General features: G+C 38.8%; 1 protein-coding gene across 32 annotated transcripts in view; it reads left to right on the top strand.

Moving 5' to 3' along the window:
• The window catches only part of LOC131684033 (tropomyosin-2), a 155,935-nt gene that overhangs the window by 55,612 nt on the left and 81,150 nt on the right, over positions 1 to 19,173 (top strand). Inside the window, exons 1-2 of one of the 32 annotated variants that reach the window (XM_058966533.1) lie at positions 7,140 to 7,249; positions 7,746 to 8,036. The exons of 27 other annotated variants lie outside the window; for them this stretch is intronic. In XM_058966533.1, coding sequence (XP_058822516.1) covers positions 7,890 to 8,036 — 147 coding nt within the window. In that variant the 5' untranslated portion in view covers positions 7,140 to 7,249; positions 7,746 to 7,889. Of the gene's footprint in view, positions 1 to 7,139; positions 7,317 to 7,745; positions 8,037 to 19,173 lie in introns of those variants that run through there. 4 more of the 32 variants (XM_058966534.1, XM_058966531.1, XM_058966541.1 and 1 more) reach the window with 4 other exon arrangements.

The raw sequence follows: 19,173 nt of genomic DNA, 5'->3' as shown, positions 1-19,173 counted from the left end.
ACAATAGTTTTTCAGTAGCTTTTTCTGATAATTATGTACGGGTCTTGTATTTATATATGTATTGATTTATTTTTTTAATCTGCTAGACTGGTATAGTTACGACTTACTGAAACACGCTGGTCCATCGAGTAGATAATTATGATTAAGTTTAACCTGTCAATGATATACATACAGTGAAGACCCGATTTTATCAGGACCCGATTTTATCAGGCCCCGATTCTATCTACCCCCGATTTTATCAACTTTTTGACCCGATTTTATTAGCTTCATATGAAAAATGATAGCTGGTAGTTTGATGGTAGTTTGACGAACCAAGTTGAATTCGAGTAAATCGTTTCTTGGGCATATATTTCTTATCTTAGGGATCCGAAAAATGCAAAAATAAAAATATTAATTTTTCACTCAAGGGGAACTTATAGTAAATAATCAGAAAAGGTTGCAAGGCTATATCTAAGGAACAAAGAAGAATATTTTAAGAGCTTCGGTTTATTAAAAGGACAGAAAAATGTATGTCCCGATTTTATCAATGTCCCTGTTTTATCAGCCTAAAATTCGCCGTTGATAAAAATGGGTCTTTACTGTATATATCATAGTCTACTAGGATGCTACAATATCTCCCATCTTTCAAGGTTGAACAGAGAATGGCCAAAAATCGAAAACGAAAAAGCAGTTTTTTCCACACCGTGTGTTAGGTCTTCATAAAAATCATTCAGCAGTACTCTGTAACACCACTCTACATAAGCTGATGGGTGCTTTTTTCGTTTTCGATTTTTGCCCAACCTTAATAGTACATAAGCTATTAATTTATCTATTTGTTTATCATTTTGGGTTTATTTTATCTATCTGTTTATCATTCCTGGTTTATTATTTTTTCGGGGATTGAAACAGCTTCTACAAAAAATAATGTTAATAAATTTGATCAAACAAGAACATCTACTGCCTTGTATAACATAGAACATGATATCTATACGCTTGTCGTTAAATGAAACTTCCATTTCAACCTCGCCTAGCACAAGTAGTGGCTTTTTAGGTTCGTATGCGTTAAACACCTTATTCCTTCCACTTTTTGTCGAATACGCTTCAAAGCTTATTTGCTTTAATAACTTTCATTTTACCTTAATAAGATCTTCTTCGTCATCGTTATTTGATGCGACATTTGAATGTTCCGTACAAAATGCGTCCGCTTTGGTTAACGTTTCATCGGATTGTCAAATTCTTGCCATTGATATGATCAAGTCAGAAAAAGTTAACTGTCAAAATTCTCGTTGAAGGGGAATTCCGGGCAAACCGTTACTGGCCGAACACAGTTCGCATCAGTTGGTGAGAGGGAAAATTTTTCTCTTTTGTTCATTACCATTGGAGAGTGACGGTTTGTCAGGAATTTTCACCCAGAATAAATTTTTGATAGTTGGCTTATACGCCCTAATCATATGTTTGCAGAGAATTGCATGCGTTTCATTGAACAACCAACGAGCAAAATGACCGATCCGATTGCAGTTGTTGCATTTGAGAGATTTAGATGTACACGGTGATGTTGTCTTTACACGACTCGGTTTCTGTTGTCTTTTAATAGACTTTTCTGTATCGTTGTTGGAAATCTACGGACTGATAGGAGTGCTAAATATCAATTACTTGACAGATAACAGATTTTCATAGTTATGGAAATCAGCCCGCAAGTTTATAGGTATCACAACGTAATTTTCGAAATTGTGGAGATAGCCCGAGAATTTTTCACGTTCATAACATTATCAATTGATTTTGTTATATCGACACAGATCTTTCATTAGGGCCTAAGTCGCAATGTGCTCAAATGGAGAAAAATCAGTTTCAATATTCGGCGATGCTTTTTTAAATGTAACTTTTATTGTAGGTATAAATTATTTTATTATCATGTTTTTTCTAAAGCATCATTGGTTAAACATTATAATAATATAACAAAGAATTTGATTCCTATGTGTTTTAGTGGGAAGAAACTAAAAGAATGCTTACGCCCAATTTGCATTCCAGTCGTGATTTCGCCCTTCAGCAACCACCATTTGCGAAAGGGCTAAACTGTGAATATAATTTTCAGAAGGGCGCGGTAAATGGGCTAAACTGACTCTGTCTTGCTGGGTAGGGCTGGGTAAATATGCGAGCTTGACAGGATATTTTTTAATAGGGCTCAGCAAATGGGCGCATAGAAACCCAATGCAAATGAAAGGGCGCGTGCATCTTTTATTCAAATTTCATGAAAATATCGAAATATTCGAATGTTTATGTGCGACAACCACCGAATAGACATGATCACAGTAGATATTAATTATCATTTATATAAAAGAACCGCCGTTTACAGAATACTTTGTGAATAATAACCATTCGCCCCGGTTCTGTCAAAAAATGTTAGTTTAGCCTTTATATTCCATATGAGAAGAAGGGCCTAAGTCGAAATCTCGAAGAAAATGAATGTTTCGCCGTTTTGTTTTCTTTAATTATAAATCGATCTATAAACTATTTTAACTAATTTTCAACTCAATCTTGTAGTATTTTAGTCGCATAATGCCATAATAGCAAAAACGCAGTTTGTTTACATTTGCGATTTAAGCCCTAATGAAAAATCTATGTCGATATGTCGTGGGAATCAGCCTGCAAACTTTTGTTTGCCAGCTCTCACGACATCTCTCGTTTTGTTGTAAATATTTATATCTTACCCCAAGTAAGTTATATGGGGATGATGCCAAGATAACTTGGGAATGATCGCCAATTGTATATTAAAAAGTTTAAATGTTTAGATTTGATGATGTCGATATCTCGATTATTTAGATATCCGGTTTTTTGCCTGATTCAAATAATGGCAGTAAGAAGCGGGATCTCCATATTTTCAAGAATGATCAAAATTGAAACAAACGTAATTGTGGAATAAGCTCTGCTGGAGTGTTTTTTTTAATTATTGGCACTATTCAGTTGGTCTTATGTCCATTTTGCAGGGTTTTTTTTAGTGCTGGTCGAGATTTGAGAAATTTGTCAAACAAGCACAATATCATATCCTTAGTCTACACGAATTCGGTTTGATTTATGGTTCCATGTTTGACGGTCTCAAGCCATTAGGCCAAAATTACGACCTCATTCTATTGGGACAATTAAGTCATCAGGCTGAATACCATTATGTCGAAAGTGTCATTAGGTAAAAAACTTTTAGGTTGAATGGCTCATTAGGCCCAATGGGTTATTAGGCCATGTGGACTATTAGGTAGTAATATGAGATTTAAAACATTAGCTAATTTGACTTATTGCGAAAGTAACATTTTGCCTTCATTTTGACCTAACGTAATGCTTCTGATATTGCAGCCCGTAGCAGTTAGCGACGTCAGTGAACCATCGTGGAAATCACTTCGTACCACGACGTGTTTAATAGAGTGGGGCTCGGTTGTGTGTAACGACGTAAACTTGGCCGCATCAAGCCAGCACAAATCTTTTTGGTTCCATTTGGGCAAATTTGCAAAATTTGGGATCGACTGAATTTTGTATAGGAATTCGTATGGAATTTACGTGAAGAATGCAACCTCTAATGTAAATATATTGTCCAGGGCATGCCTAACAACTTTGCCGAAGGAAGTATTGTGCTAAAATGTTTCTGAAAAATGTTGTAGCTGTTAAAAGTGGGATGGATCGAACTGAATGCAAAACGTCAGTTTTTTCGACAACATTGTCAGTGTACCAATGGAAGGTAGATTTCATAGTGAAATTACACCGTATTTTTGTTTTGGTTTTACCAAATTTCTACGTTCAGATCAATTATTCAAAGCGTTTACCCAATTTCATAGACATGGGTTTTTTGTGGATTTCTTGTTGAAATCGGAAATCAGTTTCTCGCCTCGTTCAGTCACATCAAAGTGATTAAATTGCATTGAAAAGAGCATCTCAGATATCGACATCATTAACGACTTTACTACCATAGATCTAAGTGAGTGTAGAGAAGATGCATTATGACGCTATTCTTTTTTCCTATTACGCATATGAGATTTAGCAAATGTGTTTGAATAATTCACCTGAACAAGCAAACTCGGCTATTTTTCAATTATTTTAGCTAGAACCAGAAGTGTACAATACACCCCCATCGCCCCTCATACTCTACCTCCTACATTTTTATCATCTAATTACGTCTATGAAATTGGGTTAATGCTTTTCAATCATTTATTCGAACATACCAATTCAGTCAAACAAAAAACTACGAAGTAATTTTAACTTCAAGTCTGACTACCAATGGTACATCGGCAGTGTTGATAAAATTACTGATTTTTCTCAGTTAATTCGAGCCATCGAACTTTGAACAGCAATAACTTTTTTCAGAGACATTCTAGCATCATACTTCCTTGGGCAAAGTTGTTGGGCAATTCTTTTCATTAATTGGTTGCATACTGCAGTAAAAGTTGTGAGATCTAGAATGGCAATATTTAAAAATTGGTTTTTCCATGCAAATTGCTATGCAAATTTCAAACGCAATGCACTATGTCTGGTCATATCCAATCGATTTTTTTTTTAAATTTTGCACTGTCAGACCCCCTTAAGGAAGTGTAAGCTAAATAATCAGGAAAGGTTATGAGGCTATATCTAGGGACTAAAGAAAAATATTTTAAGAGCTTCGGTTTCATAAAAGGAAAGGAAAATATATGTCCCGATTTTATCAATGTCCCGGTTTTATCAGCCTAAAATTCACCAAGGGCCTGATAAAAACTGGTCTTCACTGTACTACAATTCCTCGTGTTGATACCGTTAACCGATCGCTCGCTTTCTTTCAACGGATACATCGATCAAGCTGTAAAGGACTGTCTGCAACTGTTTGCTCCAGTGAGACGCTTCGGACGTTAACTGGACGACCTTCACGCTATTCTGGCTGTATATAGGACTAGTGAGATGGAAACTTGACTTCGCAAGCGTAGTCTGCCGCCTGCTCTATGTTACAAAGATCAACAGGCTCGAACAAATTCAGACAAACTTGTACTTTTCGCTCTTAGACACTTGGGTTTGAACAATGACGAGCTCCCTCCTTACCAGCAACTGTGCGGACTGTGTCGATCTGGACTCTGTTTATTCTACATACGATAGCAGACGTGACCTTTTTCGCAAATGTACTGACTGGACGCACCAAAAACCAACATCAGCGTGACAATCTAATTTTCAACGATAGTCCTACGGTACTTTGACGTCGTTGGATTTTCGAACCACCTAACCGATCGCGAAACTACACGCAGCACGAACCATGTACTAGATTCATGACCGAGTTCAACCGTCTGGTAGATGTGATCTCGCTCAACACGACGCCGAGTGCGATGAGGCGTAGGTTAAGCCTTTACTACAGAGGAAAACTACTTTAGCACCTGTGATTTATAGCCGTAATTTATAATTATCCCCTGTTCTGCAAATTAGATTTTTAGAAACGGGTAACGGGCTTCTAGCCTACACTCTACAACAAACATAAATATGCTCAACGACGTGTTGCATGTTGTTTTCCATAGCAAAACTTTCCGCCATGGCCAGAGTTTCAACCATTATAAGTACAGCATTACGAGTATGGTGGAACCGAATGACGACGTCTTCTGTAAGTGTAAGTACACCTTTAATAACTCACTCCACTTCGAAAATACTACGGCGGTAGTGTTTAAAACAAACAGCCATTGTATTGTTGACACTGGATTGGGACGACTGGATCGTAACTTGATATTACCGTAGCTGTGTGTATTATTATTTCTTTAACTCCTTTGGAAAAAAAATAATGGATAAATCTATTTACTTCTATTTATCATGAGCTATTCTTTTAATAAAATATTCTTATATATAATGTAGGGAAGCCAGTGTGACGTGATGTTGCCGTATGAGCGTGACCAGCGAGCGAGGTGGCTGCTGAACCGGCGTCGGAAGCGGTGGTCCCTCGCAAGCAAACCTGTGATCCACTCGTTTGTCCGAATTTATCAAATATATGAATAATTGATTACTTTTAGCCGACGCCGCAAGAGTGATGTCGGACTGCATCCGATTTGAAGCGATAAAGCGTGGCGGTGATAGGTGTCAATGTTATTTATTTATTCCGTCAGTAAATCGTTAAATATGCAGTGATGCAAATGACGTTCATTTGGTAAACATTCTAAGTATAAAAAAATTCTTCCTTCAAAACTGATTATGCTTTTGAATCTTGTATTCAGTTGTTACGTTCCATTCATCGATCTCTTTAGTTTATTCGGCCTAATGACTCATTTGATCTAGTGACCAATTCATTTTAATGGCGCATTGCAAGTTTTGGGCTTAATGACCCAGCACCTGTTTATCATTGCAGCTACTACAATTTGAATGTACAGAATTGTCTGCTTGAATGATTATAACCCTAATAAACATCTTATCATTCAAGAACCTAACGACCTGTTCAGGGTATCATCCAAACAATATGTGGAATCGTGGGACTATATGGATTAAAGTTCGTTTATAATATTTTTATTAGGGAAGACTCGCGCCGAGTATTTGCTATAAGGGAAAAAACTCGAATGCTCACATGGCGCATGACTGAAAAATCGCAATGTGGATTTCAGAAAAGAATCGCAATAATGCGAAAGCAAATCACATTCGTTCGTAATCGAAATTCGTCAAAATTCTGAAAAAAGGTTACTAATTAATTACTTGGAAAACAATCGAAATAAATGAATCAGTCTGGCAACCCTAGCTACCACCCATTCCAGGTATTCTACGCCACAGAGCCAGGCGTGACTCACAACAGCAACCGCTATTTCGCGCACATGTTTCTGTGAATGAAAGCATAGGAAATGTGTATTCGAATGAACACACGGTCAGCGCTGCCACTCAACATACAAAAGACATGGAATGATCAGGCTTTGGTATCTCCCTTCGTTTTGTATGATCGTATAGCCATAAGCAGGCAGACAGGGGCCGCACGAGTGGGTCAAGACCATTCAACCAATTTATGAACGCGAAAGCCAGTGATTGGGGCCAGGCGCAATTATGTCCTTTTTAGGACTATTGGCCACAAAAGTGGGCTCGCTCGGTCGAAAGCCAAGCACACTACTTGCGTCAAGCAGCAAGGTGTGGTGAGGGATCACACTAACCGGATGGTGGGTAACTCACTACCACCAGCACTATGCTATATGTACGGCTTTGGTTGGGCGCGTCGCCATCTTGGAATCTTGTGGGCTGCCTGGTCCGGTTGGTTCATGTGTGGCTCGTCGCTCAGTCCGGTCGGTTCAGTATTGTAGTAGTTGTTGACGAAGTGAGTACTGCTTTGCGTGGAAGTTGCGACCGCAAAAATCATTCTGGCTGGAATTAATTTTACTATTGTGTGTAGATGCATTGTTCTGTAGTTTTTTTTGGGTTTATTTTATCGGTGTTCCAAAAAGATTAACGCTAACCGTTTGGATTACTGTCGGGCGTAGTGAAATTAAGCCATAACCGTACGGTGCGGACGTGGTGTACATTGGTATTGGCAAGGGGTGTGTGTGGCCTGCTACTAACCAATCTGCTGGATGGTAGAATATTTGACCAGAAAGTGTTTCAACTGTGATTGGATTACTATTGATCACAAGTGTAGTTCTAACGTTCAATTTCGAAATTATATTGGATACCCCGAAGAGAAAAATTGTGTATAGATCCGTACATGTGATTACGAGTTGTGCGAGTGTGTTGGTGGTTGAAATTTTCATTCGGAAGAAGTTTTTACTGGATAAAATTTCTTACGAATGTCAAAAATTGTATTTCTGTGTTTTCAGTTTCAGTAGAAAATCGTGCAACAATTGTGTTCCTCTGCCAGTTTAGAACGGAGTCCCAGGAATACATTCCCGTTAGCATTAGTTATTTAGTTTATATATCTACGTTAGTCGACAGAAGAAAAAAAATATATCAATATAAGTATCATGGCTGCAAATGTGCAACAAAGTGGCACTCTGCTGGATGTGCTGAAAAAGAAGATGCGACAGACCAAGGAGGAGATGGAAAAGTATAAGGACGAATGCGAGGAATTCCACAAAAAGCTGCAGGCGGAAGTCATGCGACGTGAGGAAGTAAGTGGTCGGTTTACGATTTCATAGTGATAGCCAAGGTTAACTGGCCTGGGATTAGGCAAGTGAACCACCAACCAACCATACGTCTGACATCGGTAGTAGCTATTCTATTGCCACACTGCGGACAAAAATAGCAATGATTAAGCTGCAAGTAGATAACAGTCGCAAAAGGGCAATGTATACCTAGTTGCGTCACTTCACGGTAGCGTGTACCATCTGTCAGTGAGGTGTCACCGACAGACACAGCAATCGCCGAGAACTTCTTTCATGAAAATAAGCGTCCTTGTCAGTTGGAGGAAAAAAGTATGAATCAAGAATTTCGTTGGCAACATAATACCACACAACTACAGCGGTGAATAGAAACTGGAATTTGTCATTTTGCCAGGCCTGTTTCTGCTCGGTATTTGTGTTATCTTTTGCCACATCAAAATCTGAATCGGCGAATAGTTTTTTTTTTCCAAAATGAAATTGTAGTCGAATGTTCGCAAAATCACTTTCGGTTTGAATAACAAGTGGTTGACCCTCTAAAACACCGTTCTCAGTCAACCACCTTGCCCCCAATGAAAGTAGACGAGAAAAAAGTACAACTCGAATTGCTGCATCGGGGCGGTGTTGGCTTTTCCTTCCAGAAATATAATACGACTAGGAATTCGAAAGATGAAAGGTACCCATCCGAAAAGACGACTACACAACCACCAGCCACAAGGCAGTTGCGCTTTGCGCATGCCTCTACGCTGAACGCTTCAAGTGTCAAAGTCATAAAAATACGCTCACATTTGGCACAAACACCAGCAGCATTATTGCCGTGCTGGATGGCACGACCGGTCAGTAGTCGCTTTACCCTATACGGCTGATTTTGGTTGGGATTCTTCTATGCTGTATTCAACAAAGGCAAAGAAAACAACCGAGACACGGCCGCTTTCCGGCATCTGTAGTGCGAGTGAGAGCGGTACTCTTTCTGTCTATACACAGAGCGACACGCTACATCACCGCTACACATTGCTCCGTTGGATATATGCATGGAAGGTGTATGTTGGACCTGGAGAGTGCCTCGGCATACTCTGATGCAATGTGTGCATGTGTGTAGGGATTATTATAGTGAGTGGGTACTTTTGTTTTTCTTCTTTCAAGTTTTCTTTCGACCCTTTTGATTGAAGGATCGAACTTTGTTTTCTTGGCTTTTTATTGCTTGTTTTCGTTTTATGGTCAAAACACGGGATCGTTGTGGCCATTGGGTATTCTTGTTGGAAAAGAAGTATGTTTGTTCGATCTAGAAGTGGGGTCCGCTATTAAATTAAAAATTTAATTTATGCTTTAAATTTACACAAATTGGACTAGATTGTAACGTTTTATTATGTATGTTAAGGTTGCACAGAGAATGGGCAAAAATCGAAAACGAAAAAAGCAGTTTTTTCCACACCGTTTGTTAGATCTTCATAAAAATCAATCAGCTTATGTAGAATATTGTTACTGTACTGCTGATTAATTTTTATGAAGATCTAACACACGGTGTGGAAAAAACTGCTTTTTTCGTTTTCGATTTTTGCCCCTTCTCTGTTCAACCTTAAGCGGCCCTTACACGGTTAATACTTTTTTTTAATACACAGTATTAATGACACTGCTTCAATACGTCAATCCCATTTCGTCAGTCCAAGTTTTTTTCAATTACACATTCAACACTTTTGTTAATACTCTCTAGTATTGCCAAAAAAGTGAACGTGTAAGGACCGCTTTAGAGTAGCATAAAATTCGATTAAAATTTCGAACTCATGTTTTATTGTTTAATTGAATTTAGAACATAGGTTGAAATATTCAAATTCACCTTTTTTCAGTTGGGGCAAGTAAATGATTTCGTTGTTTTGTATGTATAATAAAAATGTTCAGAAATCTGGTAAATGTGGTATAATTGTTATTCCTTTAAATCGAAGACAGTTGATTTTTACGAATTTCTCAGAAATAGGAGTTCTTTTAAATTTATTATAGATACCTATTTTATAATGTTGTGACCTTGTCTATTCGTTTTTTCGATTCATATAATTTGTATGAATTTTATTGATTCCCTAATATCTCGGTGATGATAGTATTGTTTTTATGGGATTCACGAATTGTTTTATCTCTGACGAGACACTTATTAGCATTAGAACCGTACCTTTTTCGTTTTTTGATTGGGCGTTGAGTTGAACTTGAACGTATGTATTTGTTTGAAAACCTCAAAACAAATTTCTTTTAATAAGTCAAGGTATCAGTATACCTCGTCTCTTCAGAATCTGGTACTTAACCAAGGCACCGCACTAAGGTTAGTCCAGTTAGGATACACTAAGAAGCTATGTTTGCTGATAATGAGAAAAAGTGAAATTGAACCTCTTTTTAGCTAGTAAGCCAATGCGTAGCACTTAAAATGCATTGGAACTGTAAATATTTTCATGCATCGAATTTTCTTGGAAAAAGAATAACTTGGATTGATAGAAATTAAGATGTATTCAGACTAATAACTCGCACCTGTCACTAACTTGTTTTAATAAGTAGCAATACATAAAGCGTTCATAGGATACCATTTAACTACATTTGAACAAAAATATTTCAGCAAAACACCAGTGATCTCTATGGACCTGTCATTATCAGTTTCGATGTGAGACTTCTGTAGTCGGAGTCGAAGGTGACACAATCTTTCTTGTGATTGAAGATGGTTTGGTAGAACATCCATTGATATTAGTCCATGCAGTAAGTGAACACTGTTTCGTTCCAGAAGAGCTGTCTGTAAGTGAGTGTGAAAGTGCGAATTCAGGCGATGAACAGAGGCCCTATTCCCACATTCACGTCACCTAGTGACTAGAATTTTTTTTTCTTCTAGTCACAATGTGACAATGTGACGTGACTGTGAGAATAGGGCCCCAGATAAATTGAAGGAGTACCATCTGTCGTCTTCATAACAAGTGTATCAGGGAAGCAATTTATTGGTGTAAATACTCGCCTCGTACCGTGACCGAACTGGTACACGGTGGATACTGCCTAAAGAGGGAAATACGGACAAGATGAATTCACTAATCAGCAGGACCTGGGAGCTGATCCGCAATGACAAAGGTTCGTTAAGTATCTGCGTCGATAGTCAAGCAGTGATATTGAACAGTTTTAACCCTGTTTGGAGAGGCAAACCAATGGTCGCTTCATCGAAGGAGGCCCTAATAAGATGCCTTATGACTTCCGCCCCGTTAATCTGTTCCGCTGCTTTGCATCGGACGAACCCATCGAATCATGCCACCATAAGGGCAATGGGCCGATGGGAGATGTCAGTCTGCTTCACTATGTCGGCCGGCAACAACATGATTGAGCACCGTTTGTGACAGGAAGGGCGTTTTTTTCTGGACGAATGGGCTGTTCCCTTTCGTAAGGAATCATTTTATCTTCGCGTCATACTTTTGACGAATTAAGGTCAACTTCGATAACCAGTGGCGACGATTAATTAAAACGATCAGTTCTCGGCTCTAGCGCTGCAATGGCTGCACTGCACTGGGCATTAGTCTGGTGCTTGTGTATAGCAGGATATTTTAGGGGGTTGAGCTGACGTCCTGCAATATGGAAGGTCTTATCGACTCTCTATGGCGCGCCACAGTCAATGCTGCTTCTGGCCTGTGTCCAAGCACGTCTACTGAGGGGACCTGTATGGAACCTGGATTCTCTTCGCTTGTGGAGCGGCTGCATCCATCATTACTAGAGCCCGGGGATTCTTAGAGTATACAGCCGGAGAGGACTGCTTTCCGCTATAGACAAAAAATCCTTTGGGAGTACATGAATGTCACCGATCACTTGCTCACACCAAGTCTCTTATCGGGCCTGGTATGACCACAGGCGACACCTGAACAGAGTTCATGCCTGGCACAGCCATTAGTTGATTCCAGCAGCAATATTGACAACTAGAAGACTGACAGCCTGGCGGCCAGGAGGAGAAATGAGTCTTCCGTCTTATTCGTTCCGGCAGCTGATATGTTCTGCCCATAACCGTCAGTCCCATGTTCTATGGGATTCCCTATCTACATGGGACTGACTTGCGATTATAGGCAGTGTTGGGTCAGTTGAATGCTGGGGTAGAAAATGCTTTCGTGTGTTATTGGCATGGCATTATGGGACACAGAGTTGAGTACACGTAGGTCTTCCAAGACCTCATCCGTATTGTGGAACCGCAAAATCAATGGAGTTTCTACTTCTATGTAATAATATGACGATTGCCAGCGCTCCTTTGAGCTAACCAACTTGACAGACAAAAACATTCTTCGCTTTCCAGTTCGATCGACAACTGGAAAAATGAGCAAATTCAGCGGTATTTTTCGTCTTGTTGCATTAAGGTGTTCGCGGAGAAGGCCTTGGGTAGCACTTTCGTAGATAGTAGTATCACAGACTAACAGACATAACACTATGAGGGAATTCCCACAAAAAACATCGATCCTGCAATTTTCCCAAAACACTAGCTCCACCTTTTATTCACAGTCCCAAACACTCATTTGCTGGTGGGTTACCCCTCAGATTTGGGAACCATTTTTCATTAGTGGTCTATCCCCCATATGCTTGTTCATATGTCAGTGGCGCCATAATTTCAAATGTGGCCATAGTCCCAACTACAAATATATTTAAAATGACCGGTAAAGCGGGCGAAGCATTGTTTTCGAGTGTTATGTCTGTTAGTCTGTGATAAAAGCATCATCATTACACTTTTGTACCATCTGACGCTCGATAACCAGCGTTAGATCGCGAATCAATCTCCAAGCGCTATGTTGGCCGAAAAATAAAAGTTCTTCGCTCCATTTCAGCCCATCTAAAGCCATGAACGAGTCGAATCGTCACCGGATCTTCTGACGCTTGATTTTGACCCATTCAGTTTCATTTCATTGAATCGTACGCTATCTTGAAATCCACGTGTTGTATTCCAGAAATTTGTCCGGGATTTCAGGCAGGGTTTCTGTTCCGCCGTTGATCGTTCTTCCCGAATATTGCTTCGATATTAACCAGTAAAGGTGTTCAGAAAACGGGCGCAGACCGCTAAACAGAACATGTGAAATTTATTATTAATGCCGAAATTGCCTACTACAAGTCGTAGCCGAAATACACGTATCTGTCGATATACAGGGTGGTTTTTTAGACGGTCATATTATTTTTAGCTGTCAAAATTCAAAAATTGTGTGATGATATTGTAAAATTTCAGAATAATGGAGTGTGGATCCACGCGCCGTGCAATTTTGGAAATATTAACGAAATAGAATTCCGCTGGAAGCTGCTTGCAGCCAATTGTCCTTGTCTGGCGATGCAAGAAACAAATCCAAGATGGAAGTGGAACATGTAGACGAAAATGTATGGGACAAAGGCGACGATTAAAGCAGTCGCAATCCGTCCAGATCCACGAGCCAAATGGACTACAATGTGTCATGTGAGACGATCCAAACTGTAGTGAAGAAAGATGATCTTGGATTGTACCCTTAAAAACTTCGATAACACCAGTTTTCTTGCAAGGCAACGAAAAAAAGGAACTGGAAAGTTACAAAATGCTAAAAAGTTGGTTCGCAGATCATTCTGACGTCGTCGTTATCTATTCGTCGTAGATTTGATCATCAAAATTGTAGAATACTTGGTAAAAATCTTGATTCCATTAATCCCAATGCTATATGTGGATACAGGACGCCAAATCTGTTTTTCGAATCCCGGAAGAGTGAAAATCATCCAGAGCGGCTAACTGAAGTTTTTTCAGTAGAAAATATTGCCATGAATAAAAATGACTTTCCCGACGTTAAAATTTGCTTTACTCAAAATTCAGCAGCAGCATAAGAGATAAAAGAGAGCAAATATAGTGTCAGCATAAATTTTCGCAATTTTGGAGCAAGGGCGTGGTGTCTCCTTCGTCTCTGGATATCAACCTACTTGAATTGTAACGTACTTCTAACGAAATTGCATTTGCATTGAGAGTCTCCAATGCTATATCAAAACGTAATAATGTAACTCTTATAACTGTAATTGAAAAAGCATGGAACAATATTCGAGAAGAAACAGCACGAGTCAGCTATCGAAGAATATCGCTAATAACACGGTGCAACAAAATAAAAAAAAATGTTCTTTTAAAGTGATCTGATAAAGGTAGTAGATCTCGTCACATACACCACAAAACCACGTTTGATCAATTTAATATACCCTCAAAATCTTGATTTATAGCAAAAAAAAAACATTTTCAGGATTTCCAGGACGAAAAATTTTTCTGCCCGGTCATATTTCAACAGATTTTAAATTCTCCAAGTGTTTTGAAAAGAAGAAGAAATGACCTTTCCAACGGTATGCTATGTTATGTACTTTTGTTAAAATTACTATGCGGTTTTGAGTCAACAATGTGAAAGTACCCATATTTTGACGATTTTTTCATTAAAAATATGATAATTTGCATTTTTAACAGAAAGCGGCTTTGTTTGAATAGAAAATTAAGGAGAACATTTGATTCCGCATCCAACAACCTATTTATGATCAAAATCGGTTGGAAAATGACAGAGTTATGAATTTTTTCCAAATTAGAAGCATGGTCGCATGAACTTTTAAGGGGACAGTCTCATATAAAATTTTCAAAAAATAGTTTCTTTTTTGCTCGATTACATATACATTCAAAAGTATGCGTGCGAACTTTGAATTTAAAATTGGAAAAAATAACGGAAGATATAATTATAGCATCGTATAGTGCGAGACAAAACCTCACTAACCCCTTAAGAGTTCATGCGAGCAAGTTTCTAATTTGGAAAAAAATCAATAACTCAGCCATTTTTGAACCGATTTGGATGATAAACAGGTCGTTGGATGCCTAATTGAATGCTCTCTCTAAAATTTCATTGAAACAATGACGCTTCTTTGGAAGAATGTTGAGTAATTTTCATAATTTTCATGGAAAAATCGCAAAGTTATGGTTGTTCTCATATTGTTGACCCAAAACCGCAAAGTATCTTTGACAAAAGAACTTAACATAGCATATGGTTGAAAAGGTCATTTCTTCTTCTTTCCAGAACACCAAAAAAAAAAAATTAAAATCTGTTGAAAAATGGTCGCTCAGAATTTTTTTAAGGCCAAATGCCCCGGAAAATTGTTTTTTTTTGCAATATATCAAGATTTTGAGCGTATACAACATTTTTCAAACATTGTAAATAAGCCGAAAGGTTCCCATTTCGAATAAGTTTGGAGTGGATTAATCTTAGCTATGTAAGAAATATTTCGCCAAGCTTTCGGAATTTGTATTGACGAAAAATAAAAAAATATTAAAGAATACGTATTTTGGAACCCGTTTCATGGGTCTGCCCTGTAATTGAAGGGAAGTGATTCTATTGTATTAAAAAGATTTTATATAATAAAACAAAAAAAGTGATTCCCGGAACGTTTCAAGCGAGTCATAAGCGATTCCTTTCATAATTATGAAAAACAGATGTAAAGATGATTGCCATTTGAAACACAAATTATTTGGTACCTGAGTTAGCTGCAAAATTAGTTTGAGCAAAAGGTGAAAATTCTAAAGAGGGATTCTAGTGCCAGAGAACTGCCGTTCTACGCCCAATTGTCCCATGTTCCAAAACCGACAACTGCGAAATTCGCAATTGAAGATGTCAATTATAATAGCAACTGCAAAAAAATGGCGCAGCAAATATAGCTCTATTGTCTAAAATTACGTTTAGAGCTGACGTTTCCAATGTAAGCAGTCCAGTTTTTCATTAGAAAAACAACATGGGTTTTTACGAAAAATGTTAAATGGTACTGTTATACCGAGAAATCAGATAGAAACCGGAAAATTCTACGCATAAAAGTCCCACCACGATCTATGAAAATGATGTTATTCCTCGTGTTTACAAAAGGAGATCGAAAGCGGATGCGTTCACCATGTAATAAGAGTTCGGAAGCGATGGATAGTGATGAAGAGCTTTACAGAATTGATCTCACTACTGCATTTATGTCTTTTTACCGAAACTTTCTCCACCAATTTTATGCACTTTTTTGGATTTTTCTTAGTGAAACAATTATGCGTAGAATTTGGGTCAAACAGACTTGGTATTTTTTACGAAGCCTTCGAACAAACTATGTGATTTGAGTGTTTTTTTCTGAAACAATGCCTGAAAAAGAATTGTTTTTTATTTCGGAAACATTTCTTAAATTTTCGAAATAGGTTTTTTAGATGACCATATGTCAACTTTCCAAAAATTTTGTAGTGCTTTTATTTGACTAAAGTCGAAGAAAACGTTAATGTTCTTGTAATCTTTTGCCGGCTTGTCAAGGTATCTGCAGCTGCGGCCAAACGACCAAGACTTTCATCGGTGTAATCGCAGTTTTAGAAAGCCGAATGTGTGCTGCATGGTCTACATATTGGATTAAGTTTTGTAAGATATAGTACGCAACATTTGCTTCTAATTGAATTTGATGACATATTTATTATAAAAGAAATACAACAAGAAAGGAACAGACTATTTATGTTGACTATTGCAGTTGTGAGACAATGATATCATTACTAGCACTGATGAAGCAAACAATCTCTAGCATTCCTATAACAAAAACCAATCATTAAACTCCCATTAAGAGATGTACAAAGAACCGATAAAGGAAGCTTCTCTGAAAGGTTTATAGAATATTGAATACATAAAACTGTTCATCGGTCACAAGTTTCAGTATCATGAGACCTTATGGTCAAAAATAAAATTGGCATTTGAAGAATATTGACTCCTTTTATTGAATTGATACTTGGATGATGATGATGAAAAATTATCTTTATTTTGTGATATTTGTCGATGGCTAACATTTTGATTTTTAAGTGACACAGATGATAATATCTTCATCTTTAGTTTAAGAATATTTAAAATAATGTTTACATTTATAGACTAGACTGTCTTGAGTAATATTAACCACCTAGGTGGAATTGGTTTGTTTAATTGTTACTCGGGTTAGGTCATGACCAAATGAGGTACGAAACAAAAGAAACGAGGATGAATATTTTTACCAAATAAACCATCCGATTATCTTCAATTGGGTCAGCTCCCAATTGAAATAGACCAGAGAGGATGACCAATTCTAGCATTCCCATGAAATAATAGCATGCTTTTCTGACACATCACACGTATTTCTGCAAAGAGCCAGTAATCCCTCTGATATCATTTTTTCACAATCACCATCTACTGTTTTTCTTTCTTTTCCCTCTTACTCATCGGACATTTTTCTGCATACGAAGCCACACACAACGCAATACTCACACCACAACCGTATGCTAAGCCGGCTTGCTTTTTTGTGTCTCTAATAATTTGCTGGTGTTCGTCCTCCTCATCCACCATCAAATACTACGGTTAGAGTTACGTTAGTAATGAACTCTCACGCTCTACACTATCACCAAACGGAACGGTGTGTTCTGTGGAATAACTGATTTTTTTTTATTGTTGTTGCTAAGATTCCGCAATGAAATTCTTGTTGACTTAATGCATTCCAAACCGGCGCGGTGCAGTGACTGCATTGACGTAGATACGTACAAGATGGAATCCATTCGTTTCGTCGTGTGTGGCATCGATTGTTTCCCGCAACTGCTATCTAGCACCAGCAGATTAGCGGATGTCGGAAACTTGGTAACATCGGTGAGATCTGCAAGGTTACCACGCCCCGACGAGCTAACAAGCTAACGATTCGATTGCTAAATGTTTTAATTTGACCGGCAGGTTGACAGTTTCGTTGTAGAAGATACGTCGCACGCACGATCAGTTCCAGTTCAGGGTTCGGTGTGAGCGTCGTCGTAGCGGATGGTGGTGACGCGGCAATGTGTAACTCTAATGGTCTGTTGTGCTACTGACCTTGTGCAAATGGAGGATGTTTGTTATGCTTGCGGATGATGTCAGAGGTGATCATCGAACGATGGTAGACATGGGGATCTTCCACTGCCAAATTCGGAACAATCGGTCCGGTGTTTCCGTATCGGGTGGGGAATGATTGTGCGCTCGCGTTTTCAAATTTTTAGCTTGAAACCAATTTTGTATATGTATTTTGTAGATTTCTTCACTAATCGTTGGCTTTGGAGTATCGTCAATTCACACATCGAAGTTGTTCATCAATCTGTACTTGTTTTGATATCAAAGCATCGGATGTCGAATTCGAATGAATGTTGTTTTATGCATCACGTACTTCCACTTTGCACAACGCTCCCCAACATGACACATCCGCGTTCCGATTCCGGCTCCTTTTGGTATGACATCACTTTCATCTGTGGAAAGCGAAAGTTGATGCCTGACCTGACGACGAAACGAACGGAGTTGCCCAACTGGCACTCACCCGACCAAACTCGCTTCTTGCTTATGACCGATTTTGCGTGATTTGTTGACTGGTTTTGGTCCTTATTTGAGCGCACATTGCTTGGTTCCATGGAATGGAACGTCGTGACAGCTGTGTGTGCAAATTGACGAGAGTAGTTCGGCGTCATCTTCTTGTTTTCGATTAGCAGACACATTTGTTCCGTGCGTCATCGTGAATGGGCTTTCCTTCGATCATCAACCGCGCACAGCCAAATAAGACGATCCTTTCTTATTTCTATTTATGGTATAGAGCAGCAGCAGCGACTCGATCGAGACAGTGGATGATGTCATATGTTTCGCAAATGGATAGCAGCAGTCTGTGGGCAAGGTCGCCTCAAGATCCGCGTAGATAATGATTGCTTGCATCCAAACGTCGGTCGTCGTTGTCGCGCCAGAAGAAATCTAGCGAACAGGTTTCCTTTTTCCGTTGTGCAAGAAGCTCAAATCGGACTCGGAGCATTTTAATAACTTCATTAAATTAATTAACTAAGCGCGTACATGGGCTTAGTAGTGCCAGACCGGGCTACCCCCGGCCACGTAACCTACCGCATCTAATAAGCACCCTGCTAGATAGTTATCGTGATTACTATGATGACTATATGGTCCGTCGAATGGTGAGAAGTTTCTCTCCTTGTGCGAACAATATGAGATCTCTCGTTAGGGATGTGAGAAATAATCCGCACCTATCGGAATCTGTGATTGGTGAGGTGTGCTCGGTCCGTTTGCGTATTGCGTTTAGGTCCGCTGCACGCTGGGTGAAGCTCGATGTGAAAAGTGCGATATGGGCCTGAATTGATCCATGTTGTAACGACCTT

This window comes from Topomyia yanbarensis, chromosome 2 (genome assembly GCF_030247195.1).
Source record: "Topomyia yanbarensis strain Yona2022 chromosome 2, ASM3024719v1, whole genome shotgun sequence".
Classification (NCBI taxonomy): domain Eukaryota; kingdom Metazoa; phylum Arthropoda; class Insecta; order Diptera; family Culicidae; genus Topomyia; species Topomyia yanbarensis.
The sequence above is the reverse complement of the archived record's forward strand: the minus strand, read 5'-3'. Positions and strand labels throughout refer to the sequence as shown.